Below are 22064 nucleotides of genomic sequence, written 5' to 3'. Positions count from 1 at the left end.
GATATGTTTGTCGCCTTTCTGTTTGTTGCCTGAGAAGCCATGTTGGCATGTCTTCTCACATTACACACTTGGTTTCATCCCCTTAACCCCGTAATTCCCAGCCTGCATGGGCCGCCTGACCTCTTGAGTCATGGATGTTAGACTCATCGGCATCGCAGGGGACAGAGTTGGGATTTATCCTGCCAAATAATTGTAAGCATGGTGGACAGGAGTAAACTTTTTTTTTAACTGGATATTTAAATACCTCCAGTGATACTCTTTGTGAATGAATTTTAACTCTCCTTGCATCGGTTTTTCAGTTCTGCACAAACGTAATTTAAAAGTCCCCCTTGAGAAAGCAAAGCACGCACACTCGCTTCTTCTTTCCTGAGTCGGCGCACGTCCGAACAACCGCACGTGTACACGTAGATGCATTTTGTAGTGTGACAGGATGCCACATAGTTGGCGTTTACCAGTAGGCTGGAATTTCAGGATAGCACGCAGAGAGATAAAGTCAAATTGTCGTTGGTTAACTCACTATTTCTGGGCCACAGAGCATAAAGGGTGTCTGTTTATGACACCCATGCATGCCATGTACGCATCACTTACATACGCCACTCTGCCTTTGCTAGTCAATTGATAATAAAAAAAAGAGTAACACGGCTGCTCCTAGACATAGGTGCCAGCACAGACAAAAGCCGCAGTCTTGTCTGTGAATGCATCTAAGTTTTCTTTTTTTGACACATCATTTCTGGAACCAGGAAGTATGCCACAATGACTGACAGGATGTAGGATGATATTGTGTAGGTGTTTAAATTGTGCTTTTAGAGGTCACGGTGCCCTTAAAATAGATTTTGAGCATATTATTCTGCGTTGCAACAAGTTAAAGGGCAGGCTTTGTAAGTGTTGATTCTCCATAACCCAGTGGTGCTATATTTACATGAAGAAATCATGAAATTCACTTAGTCAGCAGCGGAAAAACGAGCTTCCTCTCCAAAACCACCCACACCGCTTTCAGCCTTGTTGTGACTTGTTTGTCTGTCGTTGGAGGATTTTGACTTCTTCCAGAACAATTGCACTTAAACACCCTCAGTTCCAGAGAGGACGGGAGCTGGTTACACGGCGGCAAAGTAGCGCTAAAAAACACCCTTGTTGTAGCCTCTTTCTGTATGCATGTCAGGTGCATGCATGCTATTGTTACTTTCATCACTGGTGTGTGTTGTCATGTGCAGCTGTTTGCTCTCCAGTTAGTGTAGTGTGCAGTGAGTTAGTGGAGTTACGGCTGTGTGGAGTTTCTCTTCACTCTGAGCTTCTCTCTGATTTATTCTTAACATCTGTCTTTGGCAGGTGTGTGGAACCACAAGGTCCTTTCTTCCTGAGCCTGTGATGTAGCTATCATTGCGGGCAGTGTGTGTCTGCGTGTGCGCACGCTTTTTGTGCAAAACAACAGAGAAGGCCTTCCTCCACCCCCTCCTTGGGATGAGTCATATTTGAGCTCTGTGTAATCTAAGCCCGTGTTTCATGTGTGTGAACAGACAGACCCTGAGCAGTGGTCTTGGTCCTGACTCCCTCTGGGGCACTGAGTGGGTGAGACACAGCTATCAACAACAGGCCCAGGCAGCTTCGGTTTCAGCCTCGCTATACAAGGAATCTACTCGTCATGACACAAGCACAGATACACACACACACACACGCGCACAAAAAAAACAAGCAGACATTCATGTAGAGCCAACACTATTCTTTGCTCTCCTTAACTCCTCCTGAAATAATATCAGGTAACAAGACGGGGGCTGATGGCAAGCTTTGCGATTGGCTCAACTAAAAGGAAGTGTTAGGATCCAGAGGGTGGAGTTATGGGTCTAGTTTCACATGAAAAGACAGTTGAACACAGGTAACTGCGAGTGTCAGTGTGAGTGTGTGCAAGTGCATATGAGTGTGTGTGCGTATGTCATGTGTAGATCCACCTGGGGGAGTGCAGTTGCAGCGCAGTAATGTCAAAGCTGGGTTTGACACAGTCGACAATGGAGACTCAAATATTTTGGCTTTTTATATGAAATCACACAGGGGAAGTGTGGTGATACAGGAAATAGGGCCATGTCAAGGGGGGGAAAAAAGGAGCACTACTTGGTGGATATTCTGCACACCATTTCAAAGCACCCCATTGCTGGTGTGACTAACTCTTTTAAGGCACAGCTGGACTTTTAAAAGGGTCTTCAACATTTGCCCCCAGGAGGGAGGAAAATGTCCTGGATAGAGCCACAGAAAGGTGATACTGGAAAAATGAAGCTGTTTCCCATTATGATACTGCTTTTGTTATATAAGTGTCATGTTTTATCACACTTTGAACTGCACTGAAAGGAAAGTGCTTTTTCCCCCTAATTCATGTGAAATGTTTAATGAAATTTAGTACAAATTTTGCTTGGGTGTAGAAAAAAATAGAGGTTTTTGGCACATGATGTCCCAATTTTGCCATTTGATAACACTGGAAGGGTATAGGCAGGGTCACATTTACAAGAACACAAGGATTGGATGATAGCACTTGTCAAATGTCATGCCTTGATTCTTTTTTCTTTTTTGCCATGACCATTTATTCCAAACTGCATGGCATCAGATGTCACAATAACAGCACAGAAAGACAGAACAAACCATGTCAGAGTAACATTATGCATGCCTCGAGGCAAACTGTGGTGACCACAGTGTTGTACAGTTCTGGTCTTAATCTCAGCTCACTGAACTGTGAATTTCCTTGAGTTGTCTCATTTTAAGCCAGCTCAGATGCAGAAACAAAGAGGTCTTATAATAGTATGGTCTTGTTTTCGTGTCAGTTTCTTGCTATCTTTTGTTGAACATGTACCTTTTACAGTTTCTTGAAGGTCACACTAAGTTTCTTTGTTTTTTTTTTTGATGTGGTTAAAAGAAAGAAAAGAAAAAGGACGATATCTTTTATTTTGAATTTGGAACAAGTGAAAATTGTTTTTCGTTGGTCACATGCTTGCCAGCTGCGTGCATTTTGGCAAGTTACATAGCAACTTGAATTATTTTTCTCAACAGTCATAAAAACAGAAAACACATACTTTTTTCACCAACATATCTTATTGTTGCAATTACAGGCACGTGTGAAAATAAACAACATTTGGTTAGTCTTGATGCCCGTTTATGGCCAAGATGCGTTCCAAGTGTGCACAACGTCTCTGATTTAATCCTGGCTCGGGTCCTTTGTTCCATCTAACCCCCCTCCAATATGTTTGGGCGTTATAGTCTAAAAAAAAAACCTCTTGTCTTTACAAACCGCTCTCATTATTGGGGGCAGCAGACAACATTACAAGTCTTTATGACACTACAGCCAGCAGTAAGCATAGTGACTATTTGCTGCCTGGTCCTCATTAAAATATATTTAGATTGCTGTTTATGTTATCATGACCTCGCCTAATCACATAGCGTGTTGTTGTTACAGTATAGTAGTGGGTTTTTTTGTTCTCTTATAACATCTTTTCATATCATCGTTAACACTCGTGTAATAATGTGTTAGCACCACCAAGGGTTTTTTTTTTTATCTCCACAGATATCCCATGTTGTATAATTTGTAGTTTTCACTTTTTTGAAGGTGAAAATTACATTCTTCTTTCTTCTAAAACAGAAATTTAGCAAGATATTCATATCTTTGTACTTATCCATATGTTTATATTTTACAGCACATCAGAGCCAAACCATTTCAGCGTTGTCTCACATCACAATATTTGATCCATCACTCATATAAACAGTGAAAAGATAAGGAATAAGTAGATTAAAAAATGTGTTTGTTTGTTTGTTTGTTTGTTTATTGAGCCACGTAACACTGACCTATGAATCATTCAAGCATAAAAATGGAATCACACAAAGGGTAACCAAGTGTTTACCAAAGATCCAATTTTTAAATTGAGATTTAGGCACTTTCTTACTAGCAGCCCTCATAATTTGTTCCCATTTCTTTAGTTGAATCTATGAAAAATGCCAAAGAATAGTTTGAGAGCCATAAACTACTAGTGCATCAAAAAGGTGATTCTTAACCCTAGAACACTATCGCTGGGTGATTTACACCCGAGAAAATACATTTACATGATTTCTCTCTCCTGCAGCTGTTTGCGTGTCGAGGAGCCTGTGCCATCACCAGGGAAGTCTCAAATGTCCCAGGAATGGTGGACCAAAGACCAGCTTTCCAGAGTCATTATTTTGTTTTAGAAGTTTTATTTTTCATTTTGTTAGACATGGCACAGTTGAAAGTAAAAGAAGACCACTCTAATTTGTCATGTGTTGTCATATTTTGATATATTTGATTACGTTTCATTGGTTATATTATATCGGGTAAAAATCACCCGGCATTAGTGATCGTGTTACTATTTGTAGCAATAGTGTTCTAGGGTTAAACAACTGAAAACATGTGATACTTCAGCATGATGTGCAGTGCGTCTTTTAAAAAAACGAAACAAGTGGAGGACAAAAGACGGGCTGACAGGCCTAAAGACTATCTACAGCACATGAGAAAAGACTGAGCTATGCCAAATTAAACAAGAACTGGACTGAAAATCACTGACAACAGGTCTCATGGAGGGAATCCGAATTTTAAACTTCTGTTTGAAATTGTTTCAGTTTCCACAAAGAAGGTCAGGAGAAAGGTACCACAGTGAATGTCTGTGGCCATGTGTAAAACAGGCGGAGGCTCTGTCATGGTTTGGGGCTGCATTACAGCCAGTGATGTTGGAGATCTTGAAAAAGTTGATGGAATTATGAACACAGAAAAGTGCTGTCAGATTTTGATCAAGCATCCACTACCATCTGGAAAGCATCTGATTGGCAACATCTTGCCAGTGATCTTAAACACACTACTGATGCAGAAAAGCATACCTGGATAGAAACAGACACACAAGGGAACAATTTCAGTCATGGATCGACCTTCCCAGAGTCCAGACCTCACCATTATTGAAAGAGTCATCTCGACAAAGAACAGAACAAACTCAGCCAACATACAAATAAGAGCTTTGAATATCCTTCGAGAAGCCTGGGGAACTATTCCTGAAGACTACTTAAAGAAACTAGAGGACAGAGGACTTTTCTATGAGAGTTCAGGCTGTGTTAAACTAGATATTGACTTTCAAGGTTGTTACAGTTGTACAACACCTTTTTTGTTTTTTTTCTTTGTGCTGTAATTATATTTATGTTGGCACATGCTTATAAATCACTGCACCTACTTTCTATTTTTTCTAACAAAATGTAAAGAAACGAGGGGTGGCTCAAGACTTCTACAAATACAAAGTTGCATATTCTTCTATTAATAATATTATTGTGTGTCATGTCATTGTGATTCGACAAGCTTTTTTAAAATGATTTTTAACCAGCTCACCCAGTCATTAATTGCACAGGGCCGTTGGTCCCTAAAGTTACGCTGAAAACATGTAGCTCAATATTGAATAAACAAAAACCTTACAGTCACTCGCCCAGCAAATCAACACGCACACGCTTGCCAGGACATCTGTGAAGTCTTACAGTTTTTCTCAAATGTTAAAACACAAAAGCCAATCCTGTAACCCAAATGACCAGTAGTCTAAACACATTTACTAAATGTAGCCACCATATACCAGTACCATAAACACATGTCACATGAAGACACAATTCACAAAACACAACCCTCTGTACTCATAAATCTAAACACATTTTTCCTTGCCAAAACACATGTTGCAAAACAACTCTGCACATATTCTCAAATGAAAGCTCATGTGATGCAAAATGCTTGCCACAGTCACCAATCTGTGAACACAGGGAACACACTTGGCGTCAGTCACTACACACAACGACTCAAAATTGAAGACACCTGTTGCTAATGATGTGACCCCACCTATGAAAGCATAGTTTGGTGAAGATGCCAAACAATCACAATGGATGAAGGCATTCGAGCGTGCGGAAGGAGAAGAGCTGCAGGCCAAAGAGGAAGAGGGGTTGAGATCAGAGGAGGAAGAGGTGAAGGCCTAAGAAGAAGAGGAGTTCGGAGTAGAGGAGGAAGACAAGGAGGCCAACAAGAGAGAGGAGAAGGTCCAGGTGGGAGAAGAAGACAACCTCGCTCCATCATAACAGATGATATGCGAGCAACAGTAATTGATCATGTCATTGTCCATAGCATGACAATGGCTGAAGCGGGACGAAGAGTACATCCAAACCTGAGTAGGTCCACCGTGGCCACCATTATCAAGGCATTTAGACAACACAACAGGTATAGTACGCTATTGCTTTCTTTGTCACACTACAGTTTTACAGGCCTGTGAAAGTGGTCTGTTACCTTACATGTAGTTTTACATATAAATCAGTCAATTGACAACACATGTTTCTTTCTTTAGAGCTGAAAGAATGCCACATAGAGGTGGGAGGGTTGCCATATTCACAGCGGCACAAGAAACCCTCATTGCAGATATGGTCCGTGAGAACAACTGCATTAGACTCCGAGAGATCAGAGACAAAGTCATTGCAGATAATGTAAACTTTGAGAACATTGATGCTGTCAGCGTGTCCACAATAGACCGAGTTCTCCGGCGCCAACAGATGAGGATGAAACAGGTCTACAGGGTTCCCTTTGAGCGCAACTCTGCGCGACACATAGGACAACGTTACGAGTATGTGCAAGTACGTATACATCCATGTCCACAGTACAGTTAGTGGACATACTGTGTTGCTTAGTGGCCTACATTACTTCTGGACTACCTGTGCTACCTGATTGACCGTTCTGAACACCTGTACGCTTTCCCATGTTCACAGAGGATAATGCAGTTGGACGCGATGGCCAGACCCCATGAGTACCTCTTCCTGAATGAGGCTGGCTTCAACCTCCAGAAACGAAGGCGAAGAGGCCGTAACATCATTGGCCAGAGAGCCATCACTGAGGTTCCTGGCCAACGGGGGGGTAATATTACTCTTTGTGCAGCTATGGGTACGGAGGGGCTTGTCCACCGGCATGCTGTCCTTGGGTCTTACAACACCCAACGTCTCCTCACCTTCCTAGAGGAGCTAAAAGACATCCTCCTGGACCGTCAACAACACCATCCTAGGCTAGCACATCACATGTATGTGATCATTTGGGACAACGTCCGCTTCCACAAGACACACCAAATCAGAGAGTGGTTCACCACAAACAGTGACCACTTTTTAAACGTCTGTCTGCCACCCTACTCCCCTTTCCTGAACCCTATAGAGGAGTTCTTCTCATCATGGAGATGGAAGGTGTATGACAGACAGCCATACACAAGAGAGAACCTCGTACGGGCAATGGAGCTGGCCTGTGCTGACATCCCAGTGGAGGCCTTCCAGGGATGGATTCGCCATTCCAGGGCGTTTTTCCCGCGGTGCCTAGCAAGGGACAATATAGCCTGTGATGTGGATGAGGTGATGTGGCCCAATGCAGCTCGGCGACATGATGCCGCACAGTGACTGTGTGTAATACTGTAAAATGACCGTGTAGACAATAAAAAAGACTTCACACCCTGATCATGTTTCCGAGAGTACTGTTGTGTGCGATAGATTCTGTTTTTGCATTGAGTTGTGTTACAGTAGTGTACGTACATGCAGGATGTTTTTATAGATTTATAGTCTTCATGTGAAACTCACAAATCTAAATGCCTAATCCTCTGCAGGGTTCTATGACGATCCGTTACTGTACAGTTTATAAAAATATGCATTGGCAGTTATGAACCAAAGAACCTTCTCACAAATTGAGCATTGTGTTTTCAATTGTTTTGCTGTAGTGTGTAATGCTGTGTATAGTGTTTACAGTTTTGACAGCTTCGAGCTGCTCTCTTGGTGTGGGAGTTTGAGTTTTGCAGTGGGAAGGTGTGGTTGTGTTTATGTAGCTTTAGAGAAGGGTGTTGTGTTTGGACATTGGGGGACCTGGTGGTAACGTTTGTGACATGTGTTTTAGCATTTGAGAAAAACTGTAAAAGGGACATAGAAAACAAGTCAGCTTAATGTATTGCTTGGTTTGTCAAAGAAAAAAACAAGGAGTGTTGTCACGCATCACATGAGCTCCGAGTTGTGCGTTGGCAAGTTATAAATAAAGTGATGGGATTGTTGAAGATTTGCTCTTGATACAGTCTTCCTTCCTTCCTTTCCGTCTGGAGCAGGATAAAGCGGGAATGAATGCCAGGCTTTATTTGTCTGGAACTATTTGCCCAGCTCATCAGGAAAGGTTGAACTAACTGTCACAGTTAGTTTACAGCAACTAATCTGTGGTGTTCATTAGAAAACCTACGCACATACAAACATTTTCTCCCCTCTGTGCTTTGGCTGCATTTTGTGATTCTTGTGTAATATGGATGTAAATTAGTGGCTGATATCGCAGCTTATGTGTTTGCGTGTGTTTGTGTTTGCACGTGTGTGTGTGTGTGTGTGTGTGTGTGTGTGTGCCTGTACGTGGGCATGCACATTCATGTGTGTGTGGTAACAGCACAAAGATGTCCCAAGGGTTTTTCCCCCCTTTTCTCATTACAAATGCTAATGTCACATTAATGAAATCGGCTTAGTTTAAGGTTTATAGCGTAGCCTACACTGAGAGATTTGGCCTTGACACTTCCCACATATTTCAAGTTGAATCACATTTTTTTTTTCCTGTGGGCATACAGTTCTGAGTTAAACTGGCCCTGAGTGAAACTTCAGAGGTAAACTTTAGGCCACGTTTGCCAACCTTTGTCATCATTGTAAATTGTTGGGCCACAGGCTGCCCGCTGCTCAGCTTCCAATGATGAGTGCTAGCTTAGCAACAGCAGTAATGGCTTCAGTGAGGGTCTGGCTAATGTAAACATTGTGGTAATGTGCAAGCGGCGGTTTGTAGAGTCACAAGCTGTTAATCATTGCTCAACAGAGAGCTTGTCAGGCACAACAACATGCCAGAGAGTTAATCATAGTTATAGATCCCTTCTTTTATGCAGAGGACATATTTAACAGCTGAGTTTCTAATCACTTGGCCTTTCCAGTAAGCACGTACAGTCATATTAGCAGCCATGATTCCAAGGGTCAAAAAGAGAGAGAAAAACAAGAAGCGAGTAAACAGCTGCTTTAAAATGCACATATCTAAAAGAATTGTTTACCATTACATGTACAACCAGGGACATTTACTAGGTTGTTGAATCATAATGTATTAATTTCATATTGTCATGCTGTCTAGCATATTGAAGATGAGCCGGTGATATTTCTGCCACTTATACCCTTAACACATCAGTCTTAGTCTGTTTCTCCCACTCAAGTGTGATAGGTAGCATTTTCTAACCTTTCGCTGAGGTTTTACTTCTTGCCTCAGTTTGAGTTTTTTTCTTTCTTTTTTTTTTTTGCAAAAACAAAGGCTTAACCAGTAACTGTGAGAAGAAAGATTTTTCTTTGTAATTAAAAGCCAATTTTGTAAAATTGATTAGATTATGCTAATCAGTGGAGATAATATCTTAAAAGCAGTGTGAGGAAAGGAGATAGAGGGAGTGTGAAGAGTGGAAAGGAGTGACAGTCCAGCCGCCATTACAAGCTGCTGATTTCTGCAGAGTGCTTCATAAAATGTCAGAGCGCTTCTCCCTGAGCAAGACACTGAAAAATGGCAGCGCTGTGATGTGCTGGCACCTCACCTGCTGCACTGTGTGCGAGTGTGTGCATGTGTTTGTTAGAGAGCGAGAGAGAGACTGAGCGAGAGAGGAAGAGTGTAAGTGTGTGTTCATTTGTGCGAGCGTGTGCTTGCTCCTGTGTACATGCCTGCATGTGTGTTTTTACATCTGTGCGTGTGTGCGTGCGTGCGTGCGTGCGTGCGTGCGTGTATGTGTCCACGCTGGCCTCCCTCCCATGTTGCAGTGAAGCAGAACAGAGTGGCTGACTGCCTGCTGCTTTGCCTCCCTCTCTGTCAATACAGCACCATTCTCCTCCAGCCAGTCATTTTCACATGTTTAACATTAAGTAAAGCACACATTTGAACAGAGGAATACAGCTGATTGACATATTGAGTTTAATGCTGGTGGATTTTCTCCCATCACAGCTTACTGTAGGTTGCCAGATTGTTGCTCTGAAGACTACTCTGTGGCTTTTTAGACCTTCACCTGATTGCAGTGTTCAAACACAGATGCAACACCATGGATTGCTCGCCACTCTAAATACCTGTAAACATGCTTTCTTTTCTGCTCCCTTCTGTTAAGAGCACCTCGAACCTCATTTGCACTTTAGCATTTGTCTGTTTGTGTTGAGAAGAAAGCAGTTAATGAAGTCAATTTGTCAGGTGTTGGTAATGTTTTTAATAAAAGCAAGAAATAAGAGGAAGTGTGAACAGTGGAGCACAAGGGGAGAAGGACTGGGCAGGAGAAAGGTGTTAAGGTGGGGATTTGGAGAAGAGATAAGCCAGAGATGTGAGCAGTCATTTCATTAAGCAGTAATTGCTAAGTGAGCTGCTAACTATATAGAAAATCTATGATCTGGGATGCCACTGGCTGCATGGTTCACCCATAAGAGTTTTTTAGTTTTTACTGGCCATAACGGTCATTTAAACCAAATTAATTTATTCTTTTCATGGACACTTATTTTCTGAGCCCTGCAATCAGCAAAGGAAGGAAACTGAAGACTGCAGCAGCTTTGTGTGGTTGAGAGGAAGAGTGAAAAATTAGGGTTTGTGACTATACATGTCTTTTCATTTCTGTCAAATAACACATTATGTGCTGCAGTAGCAGCATTAAACAAAAAAAAAAGTGACTGGTAGTCTTGGATAAGCTATTCCAGCCATCGCACCACTTATCCGAATTCTGTCACATTTGCACAGTGATATCAGTTATCTCTTGCAAGTAAAGTTTCAGCCGAACAGAACTCTAAATGTTTTTCTTCCCATGGAAATGGACAGGAGGGCCTCAAACAATTGCTCTAGCACGACTGGCCGCTCTCTGGCTATTCCATTGTTCTGTCACTGTCAGTTTGTTTTGCTATTTGACATGCATGTCATTTGCATTATGCATATCTGGAGTACTGCGCTCATTTTCTCTCCTCCCCCCATCTTCTTCTCTCTCACGCGCTCCTTTTTTGCTTGCTATTCTCTAATAACTGATGTTATTTCCTGGTAGTTAAAATTATTTCCTGCATTCATTTAAATATGTACGTTTGTCTTATTAAGATTTTGTCAGTTAAATAGTAGTCAATGTGGGTAAACCTTGTTTTATGGCATAGATTGTGTGTCATTTCACATCACTGGTGTCATACATAACATGAGCTCAACAACATGCAACAAATCAGTGAAATAGTACACTTTTAAAATACGTGCAATCTCATCTATTACATTTTGTATTCAGTTAAGCCATTACATCACATGTTATTGAGGAATGCCATCATTACAAAACAGAGAATCAAAGCTTGCACTGATCAACTTAGTCTGAGGGAGATTACACATTGCACTATTGACACAGTGTCTGTTAAGATTAAAGAAAAATGACTGGATGTTAGATTTTACAGCCTTTGCAATTTCCTGGGTTGATTCTGATTTTTGTTCTAGAAGTTTTAATTGACAGCATTTGCAGTCATTTTTGTGACCTTTCTGTTCATAATAATTAATATTAAAGCATTGAATGGAGGCTAGACATCTCAGTCCAGGTGAAAATGAACTGCAATATCTCCCATTTCTATCATGTAAAGTGTCTTTAGGTTTGTAAATAAATCTGGAAAACAAAAAAAACCCCCAAAAACTAAGGGGGGTGGGTCACTGTGAGACTGTGTTCAGCTGTTTCTTGTACCTTGAAAAGTGTGGATTGAGCTGGGATCATGCTAAGTTTGAAGAAGAGATCCTCCTGCAAACCTGACCTGTTCATACATGAATTTTTATAAGTGTAAAAACAGGGAACCCACCAATCGCTTCACTGACAGATTATTGGATGCAGCATTAGCATTACGAAGTAGGTCAGATAAAATTTAAGTCCTTTATGTATACATACCATTTCGTTTTATGGTAGAAACATCTTTTCAGGATGTTGACCAATCAGATCATCGGAGAATGCAATACAGTTGATCTAATTCCACTTACTGGCCCAATAAATGGTGAATCTCTGCTTAAATACTTTGCTACTCAGCGTCGGTTTGCTGTGGCTCTTCTGTTTTGGATCAGTTTTGCTGTAGTTTTTTTTTCTCTGCATTCAAAACACAGGATTTAACGGCATTAACTACAATCAAAGTTAATATTTACAGCAATTATAGTATTTTTGCACTGCTCTCTTTGGAAATTTCGTGAGAAAAATTAGATATGATTATTAGATTTTGAGATGGTTTGCGACTTCAGAATTGTGCAAACGTCTGCAAAGGTCTCTTTAAATACCGGAGAATTGCATCTGCTGGATTTGATATGCAGGATGTATTTTGTGAAGTGAATTGTTATTCTAGAATCTGAGCTCAATGTTTTAGGCCTCGAGGTACATTTTTTTGCACATCATCAGTTTGGCTGTGCACTGAGTTACATACAAAGCTCTGTAGTGAAAGGTGAACTAGCACAAATGTAATTTAAAAAAGTGTTTTAAATCATAATTAACCTTAAAAGGCATTGGCTCACTACTCACTTTGCCTCTGCTGCATCTGTTGGGTGTCTGTTTGTGCATGTGCGTTGCATTTTTTTTGTTATTCTGTGCTTCCAAAGTCCTCTGAAGTCATTATAGATTCTTGTAGACACATGCAGCCAGTGGCGAGCAGATCTGGTTCAGTCTACAGAAAAACAGTAATGAGCATTGAGACTGGCAGATGAGTGTGAGTGGCTAGCAGAGGGAGAAGGGCAGATTCATCAGGGATGATTGCCTGATACACACTTCTGGTTTTTTGATGTGAAGACCCTGCTAGGTTACCATGGGGAGAATAATTAGCTTTGGGTGGATGCAGATGCGAATGAGCATAAGAGATGGGAATTTTCTTATTGAGCTTACTTTATGATACTTAGAATGGTGCATAAGGGTGTGCTTGTGTGCACACAGATACACACAGATTATCCTCTTTTTTTGCAACACTTGCACATAGACACACTCACTATCATCTCTTTCTCTTCTATTTATGGCCAGGAAATGGGAGTAGTGCTATGTCTGGTTGAGCTGAGTAACACTATTCTGTCACACATAGGTTTGACATCAAACACAAGTGACAAGCCTATCCTATTCCTCTCCACCGAGTCATCACCATGTCCCAAAATCACATTATTGTCACTGGGAACCCAGCAGAGACGGATGGTGAGTAGGGGTGTTGATTCCAGCCTTTGGCATCTATACTATGCTTGAAAAGGCAAATAAAGCCATTTGGCAAGAGCTGATTTCTTGTCATTTCAAAAATATACAGAATGCGTGTGGCACGCCATTTGGTTTTATATTTTATCTAAAGCCTCTTACCACTGCATGGATGCGCGTATGTGTAGAGGTTACACCAGGGCCTGGTAAATACTAAGTCTGGAAACTCTTCTGTCACACGCCACACTCTACCATTTGTTACACACAGGACCATATCATTACCTTTTTTACCTGGCAGGCAGTAAGCAGCTCTAGCGTGGTAAGCTTCAGTGTTACATGAAAGCAGGCAGGCAGTGGTGTGGCTGTAATAAGACCTGTGGCCAGCACCACTGCCAAGGCTAGCTGAGGAAGGGTGAGAGATGGTGCCCATCCCCTACATGCCCCGCTCTGCCATCTGTCACTGGGCAGGAGTGGTGCCGAGGGAGGGGTCTGAGTCACTCTAGTTGTTGTCACCTAGACAGGCCACACTGGGGCATGCTGTCTCTTTGTACTCCCTTTCAGGCATTGGCACAATGCTCTGTGAGTTCACCATGCAGTTATGCAGTTTTTGTGCAAAACCAGTTTAATATGATTATTCAGTTATTCAGTGTTCTTTACTTTTTGTACTTCATTAATTAAAAAAGAAAAAAAAGTGTGTGTAATGGAGTGTCTCAGTGATAAAACACTCCAAGTAAAATAGAGCTATAACAATTAGCTGATTAATAAAGCCACACAATCAGTGCTAAACCATGATGTAACAGAGTACACACTGTCTCTTTAAATGTTCTCTGAGTTGATGTTTGACATGGGACAAAGGTTGTCACTTTTTTTTTTTTTTGCCAAGATCCCTGATTATGTCATTTCCTGGCTGATGGTATGTATGCGGAGAAGGAAGGGGAGGGGTGGTGGTGGGGGAGAGCAAAGGGAGGAGAAATGGGGTCAAGCAAGCTTGTGCGTGCATTCGGTCAGCATTCATTGCCAACAAGCATGCAAAGCGCAGGCATCCACATCCATACGAACATGTCGTGCCTACAAAAACATACACCCACACGAACCTATAGGAACACACGGACAGATGGGAAGGTCAAGCAGTGAGGCTGAACAGCAGCTTCACAAGATCAGAAATAAGAGATCTTGTTGCTAATTCAGACAGTGTCAATGATCTCACTTTGGCGAACACTAGCGCAACAGAAAGTACTGCTTTGTGTGTGCTATGCCTTTTGGAGTGAGTGATTCACCACTTACTTACTGGCCATTTTCCCCCTACCTGATAACCAACGTGTCTTGATATTAGACTTATAACAAGCATTATTAATTCTCAGAAAGACTTTGACTGGCTATGCGATAAGTCAGTATGGTTGTTTTGAGCAATAATAGGAAAAAATAACACTGTAAAACTGATGATTACTCACCCCAATCCTTTTTGTTACCAACAACCTTCATCATGACACACTTGCTATGTTGACATTTTTTCTTTCTTTTTTTTGGCTGACTGAACACAGAGGTCTGCTTTAGACACAGTTGCACATCACAATAAAAGGTAGGGAGCGAGAGATCTGGAGGGGAGAGTGAATGTTGTAGAAGCAGCGATGATATACTCTTTGTTGTCTATGGTGAGGAGAAAAAAGAAAGGGAGCTGGGAGCCGCTGTGTGTGTCTTTGAATGAGGTCAGGGCATCATGGGGAATAATGCATTTCCCTTCTCTTGCGCCAGGCGCTCCTTCCATTACGGCTGGAGAAGAGACATTGTGTCCACACTCTGATTACCACTGATCCATGCTGATGACTCTGTTGGCGGATTATCTCAGTTAGTATCAGCCATCTGTTACTGTGTGTATGCGTATGTGTGTGTTTTGTGTGTGCATTGAAGGGGTGAGGAGAAAAGGGGCAGGAGACACACATACACAGGAGGTTGAATAGTTTGAAGATGCGACACACACACACTCACACACATACGTGCCCACAAACACTTCCATAGGCACATGCATTGGGAGTCTTTTGTTAAACCGCCGCATGTGTAACAGAGCACCGCTACATACACGCAGCACAGACACACAACACCACAAAACAAATGCATGATGTAAGGCCGCGATACCGAGCAGCACGGGCCACCAAATGCACTCACACTATCTCTCCTTTATGCTATTCCGCCCTCCTTTCAGATCACACTGACGTGTGAAGGCTCCTATATGAAGGCCAAGTGCAATCATAAAACTGCAGAGCTGTTTATAGCTACACTATCTCCTGAAGGGCCGCTGCGTCTAACCACTATTAGCCGCATGCGTTGACAGCTGGGTGCTGTGTTGTATTTGTGGACGTGACTGCGAATCCGGTGCTGGAACACATCTTATAAATCATAGTTCAGCTATTAGCATAAATTCTCCCTCTCCTTGCATCTGCGAGACCTGCTGTTTCTGGTTGCGGCGTTCTCTGTTGATTGGTTGGTGTTGTTCAAGTCAAATTGATTTAGCCGTTCACGGAGATTATAACGCTTGCCTTATACCGCCACTGTGGTGTGCCGTTAATTACCTATAAAATCAAGCTAATTCTGATGCTAAATCCATTTTAATTTCTCATAATTAAGTCAGGATTGGATCCTTAAATACCTTGGCGCTCCATTATTGTTGCAATCATTGTTGTTGCTGTGCATTTGGTGGTACATTGCTGAGCCCAATCTTATTATTGTTATTAGATTTAATTACTCTAAGTGATCAGTTTGTAGTTGTCAGAGGAAGATGGACTCGCCCCGCAGTCGTTTCTTTCCCCCCGCTGTCCTTTCTCTCTCTCTCTTTCCGTCTCTCATCCCAGGAAGAGGCCCTTTGAGAGATTGTGAGAGATGAGAGGAGATGAGGGGGAGGGTAGCTCTGCTTTACACCTCTGCAAAGAAGGGATTGCTTTTTTGTTGTTTGTTAGGGGGGGAAATCAATTCTGTTCACATCATCACATTTTGACAAGGCGAGGCATTAAGTGCAGATATTGAGAAACGACAGAAATGGTTTACAGGCTGTCCTTCATCTTCTCCACTCTTTCCCTTTCTTCTGCCTTTCCCACCTCCCCCCATACCCCCTCTACACCCCACAACAAAATCAGAGTATATTGTCTTGCTTATTCCTTTTTCCTTCTCAATCTCTCAAACTCTCTTTCCCTCCCTCTGTCTATGTTTCTCCCTTCCTGTGAAAAGGTAGGGAAATGATCCGCTTCACTTACCAGCTGACACCACGTAAGCCTGATCGTCCTCCGAGACACAAGCCTTTTGTTTTCATGTGCATTATGATAATTATGAAGGGCCACAGCTCCTCTCCATTTTCACAACACTTTTGATGATACTTGCTTCTTTTTTTTTTTTTTGGCCAGACGCAAATACAGAAAAGTCACTTTTTCTTTAAATCTTGTGAAAGAATCCTTTTTCCATTTTTTTTCTTTACACCCTGACCTGACATTTAAAAGGTGACAGCCAGAGTGAAGGAGCATAGAGTGTGACAGCCATTCATGCAACAAAGTGTGGCACAGAGGTAACAGTTTCTTTTGGTGCGGGTGGGGTGGGTTTGAAATTAGGATAAACTCCCCATCTTCACTCAGCTGGAAACGTATTCTTGTAACTAACATGTAACATTCATTCACTGCCCGTTTAGGTTGATAATTTGTCTCTTTAACCCACATCCTGTCACCTCGCGTGAGATACAATTCGAAGGACCTTTGACCTTGCTCTTATTTGCACAGCCAACCTCTTTTTCACTGCAGCAGTGGCGGGGATGGCTGCCCAAGTCCGATGGCACACCAGCCTCCTCCCTGTGGACTGCAGCAGGTTTTCTTGTCATCCGCGTCTCTCTCTCTCTCTCTCTCTCTCTCTTGTCAGTGTTGCTCCTGGCGAAAGGCTGATACTTGATATTCAGAGGATAGCAGCTTTTGTCTCAGAGATTTAATCAGTGGCTCTGCTCCCACTGCAGAGGAGAGAGGGAGGGAGGGAGGGTGGCGGAGGGGTGGCAGGAGCGAGAGAGAAGGCGAAAGAGAGAGGGAAAGAGAGATGGAGGCAGAGACTGTTTATGTGTAATGACACAATAACAAAGCCTGCCTGTAAAACACAATCTGCAAACTGTGCTTTTGAAGGGGATTTTCAGTCCTGGATTAGTGTCAGGCAGAGGGATATGGAAAAAGAGAAGAGAGAAAAAGAGTCAGGTTGATGTGATAGACAGGGGAGGTGATTTTTGTGTATGTGTGTGTCTGTCTGCAGTGGGGGCTGTAATGTGTGAACGTGTGTGTGTGTGTGTCAATGTGTGTGTTTTATATTTGTTTGCCTCCACAAGTCAGCGGTTGTGTGGGCATAGCCACATTGTGTTCTCAGTTGTAAGCAAAAGGGGATTAGAGCTGAATAATGTAAGTAAAATATTTGACTGCAGAATGGCCAAATGTTTCTTGTGAGGGTTTGTGTTGTTGGTTGGTTGATAATGGCTGGCATGGTAACTCTGTGAAACCGATAATGGGAAAAAAGCTACCGTGTTGGTTAATGCACCAATCATCTAAAAGCCTATCCATTTAGTTCTGGTTCCAAGTGAAAGGAGGCAGAGAGTAATGCTGTCTTTAAAGGCCTCAAAGAGCTCTTTTAATTTGAATGACTTTTAAAAACTTTTTTTTATCAGGGATGTGTAAAGGGATCCTGTTTGTAAAACGCAGGTACAGACATGTGTGAGTTTGCACACACTTCTGAGTCCCCGCGAGTGACAGGAAAAGTGACAAATATGTTATTCGTCTATGTTGTGTTTGACATTTTGCCTAACCTTTGTCATTTCAACTGTCCCACTTCAAACTCACCAGAGCAAGTTTCTTGTAAAAAGTGGCCGTCCCGCTGTGGAACAGATTCTCAGCAGGGGCATGTTCCTGCATCAAAATGTGAAACCTGCTTTGTTGTCCCTTATCAGAGTCCTTAAACATGTCATCCTCCGTCCTACCCCATATTGAATCAATAGAGGCTGGGAGCCAGTGAGCATGGCTAAATGGAAATATTGTTCAGGGGAAGTGAGATGTGAAAGGAAAAGTGTCAGGAGGTGTGTGTGTGTGTGTGTGGTTGCTTGTGCATGGGCGTGCTCGAATGTGTGTGTTGGAGGGGGGCACAGTATGCAGTTGTGTGTACGCATTTAAGTGTGTGTTTGTCAGTGTACGGGTGGGTGTTCTTTCCTATTGTAACCCTGCTGATTGGATTGTGTTTGACAGATATGGAGTCTGGAGAGCGGCTGGTCTCCCCTGCACCCACCCTGTCTGCTGCTCGCACCTCCTCCCCTGCGGCCTCTTCCTCATCCTCTTCTTCTTCCTCTTCATCATCACCTGCTCCGCACTCTAAGAGCAGCCTGACCCCGAGCCCCTCAGCACTGGGATCCACCCTCAGCGCCTCTGGTAAGAAACAGTTGTGTCAATCTTCTGTCTCTGAAACCGTGCGTACAGAGGAGGAAAAATACCAACACACGGTGCAAACAGTTTTCACATAACCATAACAAGATGCCCCGAAATATGGCCGCCTTCATGTCTCGATAGCATTCAGAATCTTTCTCATTTCTTTACCATGAAAAATGAGTTTTTTCCAGTGTTAATTACACAGTTATTTTGCAGCCGGTGTGAATACACCTCTCTTCCAGTTACATGGATTTCTCTTTTTTTTTTTCCTGACAGCTTGGGTTGCAATTGAAAAGCTGCTGCATTAATGAATCCCAAACAATTAGGGGGCTCTTTTGTGTGAGAAACACACACATGCTTCGCCATGTCTCCTGACAACCTTCAGCTCTCTGGCTCCAGCTGCCTCGGAGTCAGGCTCAGCACGCCACTGTGCATGGATGCATGTGTGTATGTGTGTGTCTGTGTGTGAGAAAGAGAGAGAGAAAGAGCCTCTGCCTGCATGATTTAACATTTGTTAGCCACTCAGTGTCTAGTCATCCCTGTCCAGCATCCAGCCGCCTTTCTATGTATTGGTCAAAGCCATTAGGCAAAGAGGAGTGTGTATATATGGTGTGAGTGTGTGTATCTGTTGTATCTCAGTGTGTTTTTCAAATATCCCTTGTGTGAGAGTGAATCATTTGCTCATACTTTCGTTTTCCTCATCTCTTAATGTCTTGCTGTTTTTGCTGTTTTTTTTCGTAGGCCTGTTATGTACACACACACACACAAACACACGCACAAACAAAACCACCATCGCACCGAGTAGGGAATAGGATATCTAGCTTTCTCCATGATTGTCGTGTTTTCTCTCTGTTACGAGAAAAGGAAGAAGTAGAGAGGATAGAAAATGAAGCCTGTTGTTTTGTCCTCCATATCCTCAATGTTGCCCCAAAGAAGAAGCCATTAGGAGTGTCTCCTTCTTATGCATTATAAATCCCTCTTATCCCTGTGTGCCATTACGCGTGCTCAGATTTTCTAGATAAGCGATTTTGGACTGAGCATCAAATGAAATGCTGAGAGGCAGACTGTTAGCTCTGAACTTTTGCTGTGCTTTGTGGGAAATCAAGCAAGCAGTTCGTCTTCATTTCACACACAGCGCCTTGTTCAGTGTGTGCGCGCTTTAGCTCAAACTTGTAGTGGAGTAAAGCAACTTGAATCACAATTAAAAGCAAAAACATTCTCATGCAGAACAGCAAGAACATGTCAAGTGTATATTGTGAGCAGATACCATCGGTATAAATATATGTTAATACCGATATAGAATCATCACAGACTGTGCGGGCATCGATTCATCGTCCTTTGCCTGTGTGCCAAAAACACTTACGAAAAAGAATCTTAGGAGCGCATGAAAAAGTTAAAGAAAAAAAAAAGAAATACATGGACTCCTGTTTATGTGTGTGTGCATGTGTCATTGATGAGGATATCACTTGGAGAATAAAAGCTGATCTGCGCTTGTAGCACTCTCTCCTTCTGGGATCAACTCACGGATGCAATTAACTTAAATCTGTCTGTGGAAATTTGATTGACTGCAACAAACAACAAATTAATCCCCCTTCGGCAGCATCCAAACATGAAAAAAGCAGGCGGTGCAGTTTGTCAGAGTGGAGGAAGGATTGAAACAGAATGAGAAAGAGGGCGAGGGAGCGGGGGAGGGGGGGAGGGGGGGGAGAAAGGGGGGGGGGGGGGGTGAGGAAGAGCGAGTAGGTAATCCAAGGTATGTCTTTCCCGTGCCTCTTTCTCGATTCAAATTTTTAGATTTAATTATTCGCCTTCTGGAAGCCCGCATTAATATTGAAAAGGCATTTGCAGATGTCACTTTGTGTTGCCTAGAAAAGAAGGGGGTGTGCGGGGGGGAGGGGGGGCAAGAGAGGTGGGCACCCCAGGCATAAGCGAATGCTGTGGCTGGCCTTTCTGGGGGTTGCATTGCAGTCGTTTATCTTCGTATCCACTAGCTGACACTGGCAAGGCGGGCTCTACATATTCAGCATATTCTAATGCCATTCAAAAGGCAGATTTTGCTGTCTTGTGGCAGAGAAGGGCCTTGGCACCAACACAAAGGGCTATACTCTCATCCTGCCAGCTCTCCTGGTATGGCCACATACGCGCAAACAATTTGATTCACACTCATTTCATAGTCTTCTCCAGTGTTTTTTGTTTTTTTTGTGCTATAAAGCACATGTAACTGGCCATACTAATAGACCATGTACTGCATTAGCTCTGAAAACACTCCTCTTCCGTGTCACTCTGCTTTACATTTCTGTGTGCATGTGTATAGTAGTTTGACATTTTCATCCGCACTGTGCACAACACTTTCCTTTTCTTCAGTCATCACTTTTTCTTCCTTTTTTTCTTTCTTTCTTTTTTTTGCATGTGTATTACCTGGCTTATGCAGAGGCATCAAGCAGACTTGCTCTCCTTTTCTGGAATAGAAATTGAATTTGCATGAAATATGCTCACACCAAATTGCATCTGACTCTGGGAGGAGGTAATACGTGGCAGTCGCCCCTGCCAGAAATGATTGTGCTCAGGAAAACGCTAGACGATGATGATGTTGATGAAGTATTCTTCTCTGCTGAAATTGAATGCCAAAAGGATAGAAGGAGGTTAGCTTTTTACACCGTATGCATGCTCCTCTTTCTCTCACCGGGACTATCCAGTCTTTGTTACCGTGTGACATATTCTGACAGTCATTTTAAACCAAAAAAAAAAAATTGCTATAAACAAGTGGCTCTATGCCAGAATAGGATTATGACAGCATGGTCTGTAATCTAAATGTGCATGTTTCATGGTATATGCGTGAGAGTCACATTGAAGTGCTGGTGTGTCAGGCTCAGAAACAGTACGGCTGCTGTTTAAATTTAGGTGCAACGAGCACTTTGTGAAAGCAAAACTTGAAGTTAATTCTTCCACACACTCAGAAGGCAGTTGTTCTGTATTTAATTCCTCTATAGTCAGGTGGATAAGAAGCAACATCTTCAAAAGCTGTTTAAATCTAGTTTTTACACTCTGTCGATTCCTACATCAAGAGCTCAGAGATGTAATTGAGAATAGTCTTCTCAGTCTGTGCAAATAAACATACACAGAGCTAACAGTAGGGCAGTAAGGTGTAATAAATAACTGTCAAACCAGCTGTGCAGTAATGTCAAAATTGAACTTTACGTAACACAAAGTATTAAATATGTACAAGTAGAAAAATTTAGTCCTAAGCATTTTTGTCACTTCAAAGCAAAATTTATTCTTCTGCGTGGAATTCATCTTTTAATCCTGTCGTATAGGAGTTGTTTGTCACTATCTCAAACTGAAACAACTGCTTTAAAAAGCTGTTTAATACTATCAGCTATCAGGAACAGAATAATACCCGTAACGAATTAGCAACTTGTCCTCTTAACAGCTGTTTACTTACTTTGTT

At 42.3% G+C, this 22064-nt stretch overlaps 3 protein-coding genes across 10 annotated transcripts in view; 2 read left to right on the top strand and 1 right to left on the bottom strand.

The window, feature by feature from the left end:
* Positions 1-10388, top strand: part of LOC146678862 (uncharacterized) — a 32134-nt gene extending 21746 nt beyond the window's left edge. The window contains exons 1-4 of one of the 2 annotated variants that reach the window (XM_085403923.1): positions 1130-2245; positions 4095-6220; positions 6345-6627; positions 6760-10388. In XM_085403923.1, the coding sequence (XP_085260049.1) occupies positions 5889-6220; positions 6345-6627; positions 6760-7428 (1284 nt within the window). In that variant the 5' untranslated portion in view covers positions 1130-2245; positions 4095-5888 and the 3' untranslated portion in view covers positions 7429-10388. Of the gene's footprint in view, positions 1-1129; positions 2246-4094; positions 6221-6344; positions 6628-6759 lie in introns of those variants that run through there. The other variant, XM_085403915.1, reaches the window with a different exon arrangement.
* LOC146678860 (uncharacterized) overlaps positions 1-22064 on the bottom strand; it is a 112712-nt gene that overhangs the window by 54618 nt on the left and 36030 nt on the right. The window lies entirely within an intron of this gene.
* LOC146678861 (bromodomain adjacent to zinc finger domain protein 2B-like) overlaps positions 1-22064 on the top strand; it is a 70490-nt gene that overhangs the window by 21746 nt on the left and 26680 nt on the right. For all 7 annotated transcript variants that reach the window (XM_085403889.1, XM_085403904.1, XM_085403895.1 and 4 more), the window contains exon 3: positions 18440-18619. In XM_085403889.1, the coding sequence (XP_085260015.1) occupies positions 18442-18619 (178 nt within the window). In that variant the 5' untranslated portion in view covers positions 18440-18441. The remainder of the gene's footprint in view (positions 1-18439; positions 18620-22064) is intronic.

The sequence above is a fragment of the Rhamphochromis longiceps genome, linkage group LG1 (assembly GCF_057381845.1).
Source record: "Rhamphochromis longiceps isolate RC_006_pf linkage group LG1, R_longiceps_female_GT1.1, whole genome shotgun sequence".
NCBI classification, from domain to species: Eukaryota; Metazoa; Chordata; class Actinopteri; order Cichliformes; family Cichlidae; genus Rhamphochromis; species Rhamphochromis longiceps.
Note: the sequence above shows the minus strand (reverse complement) of the source record. Positions and strands in the feature narration are given on the sequence as shown.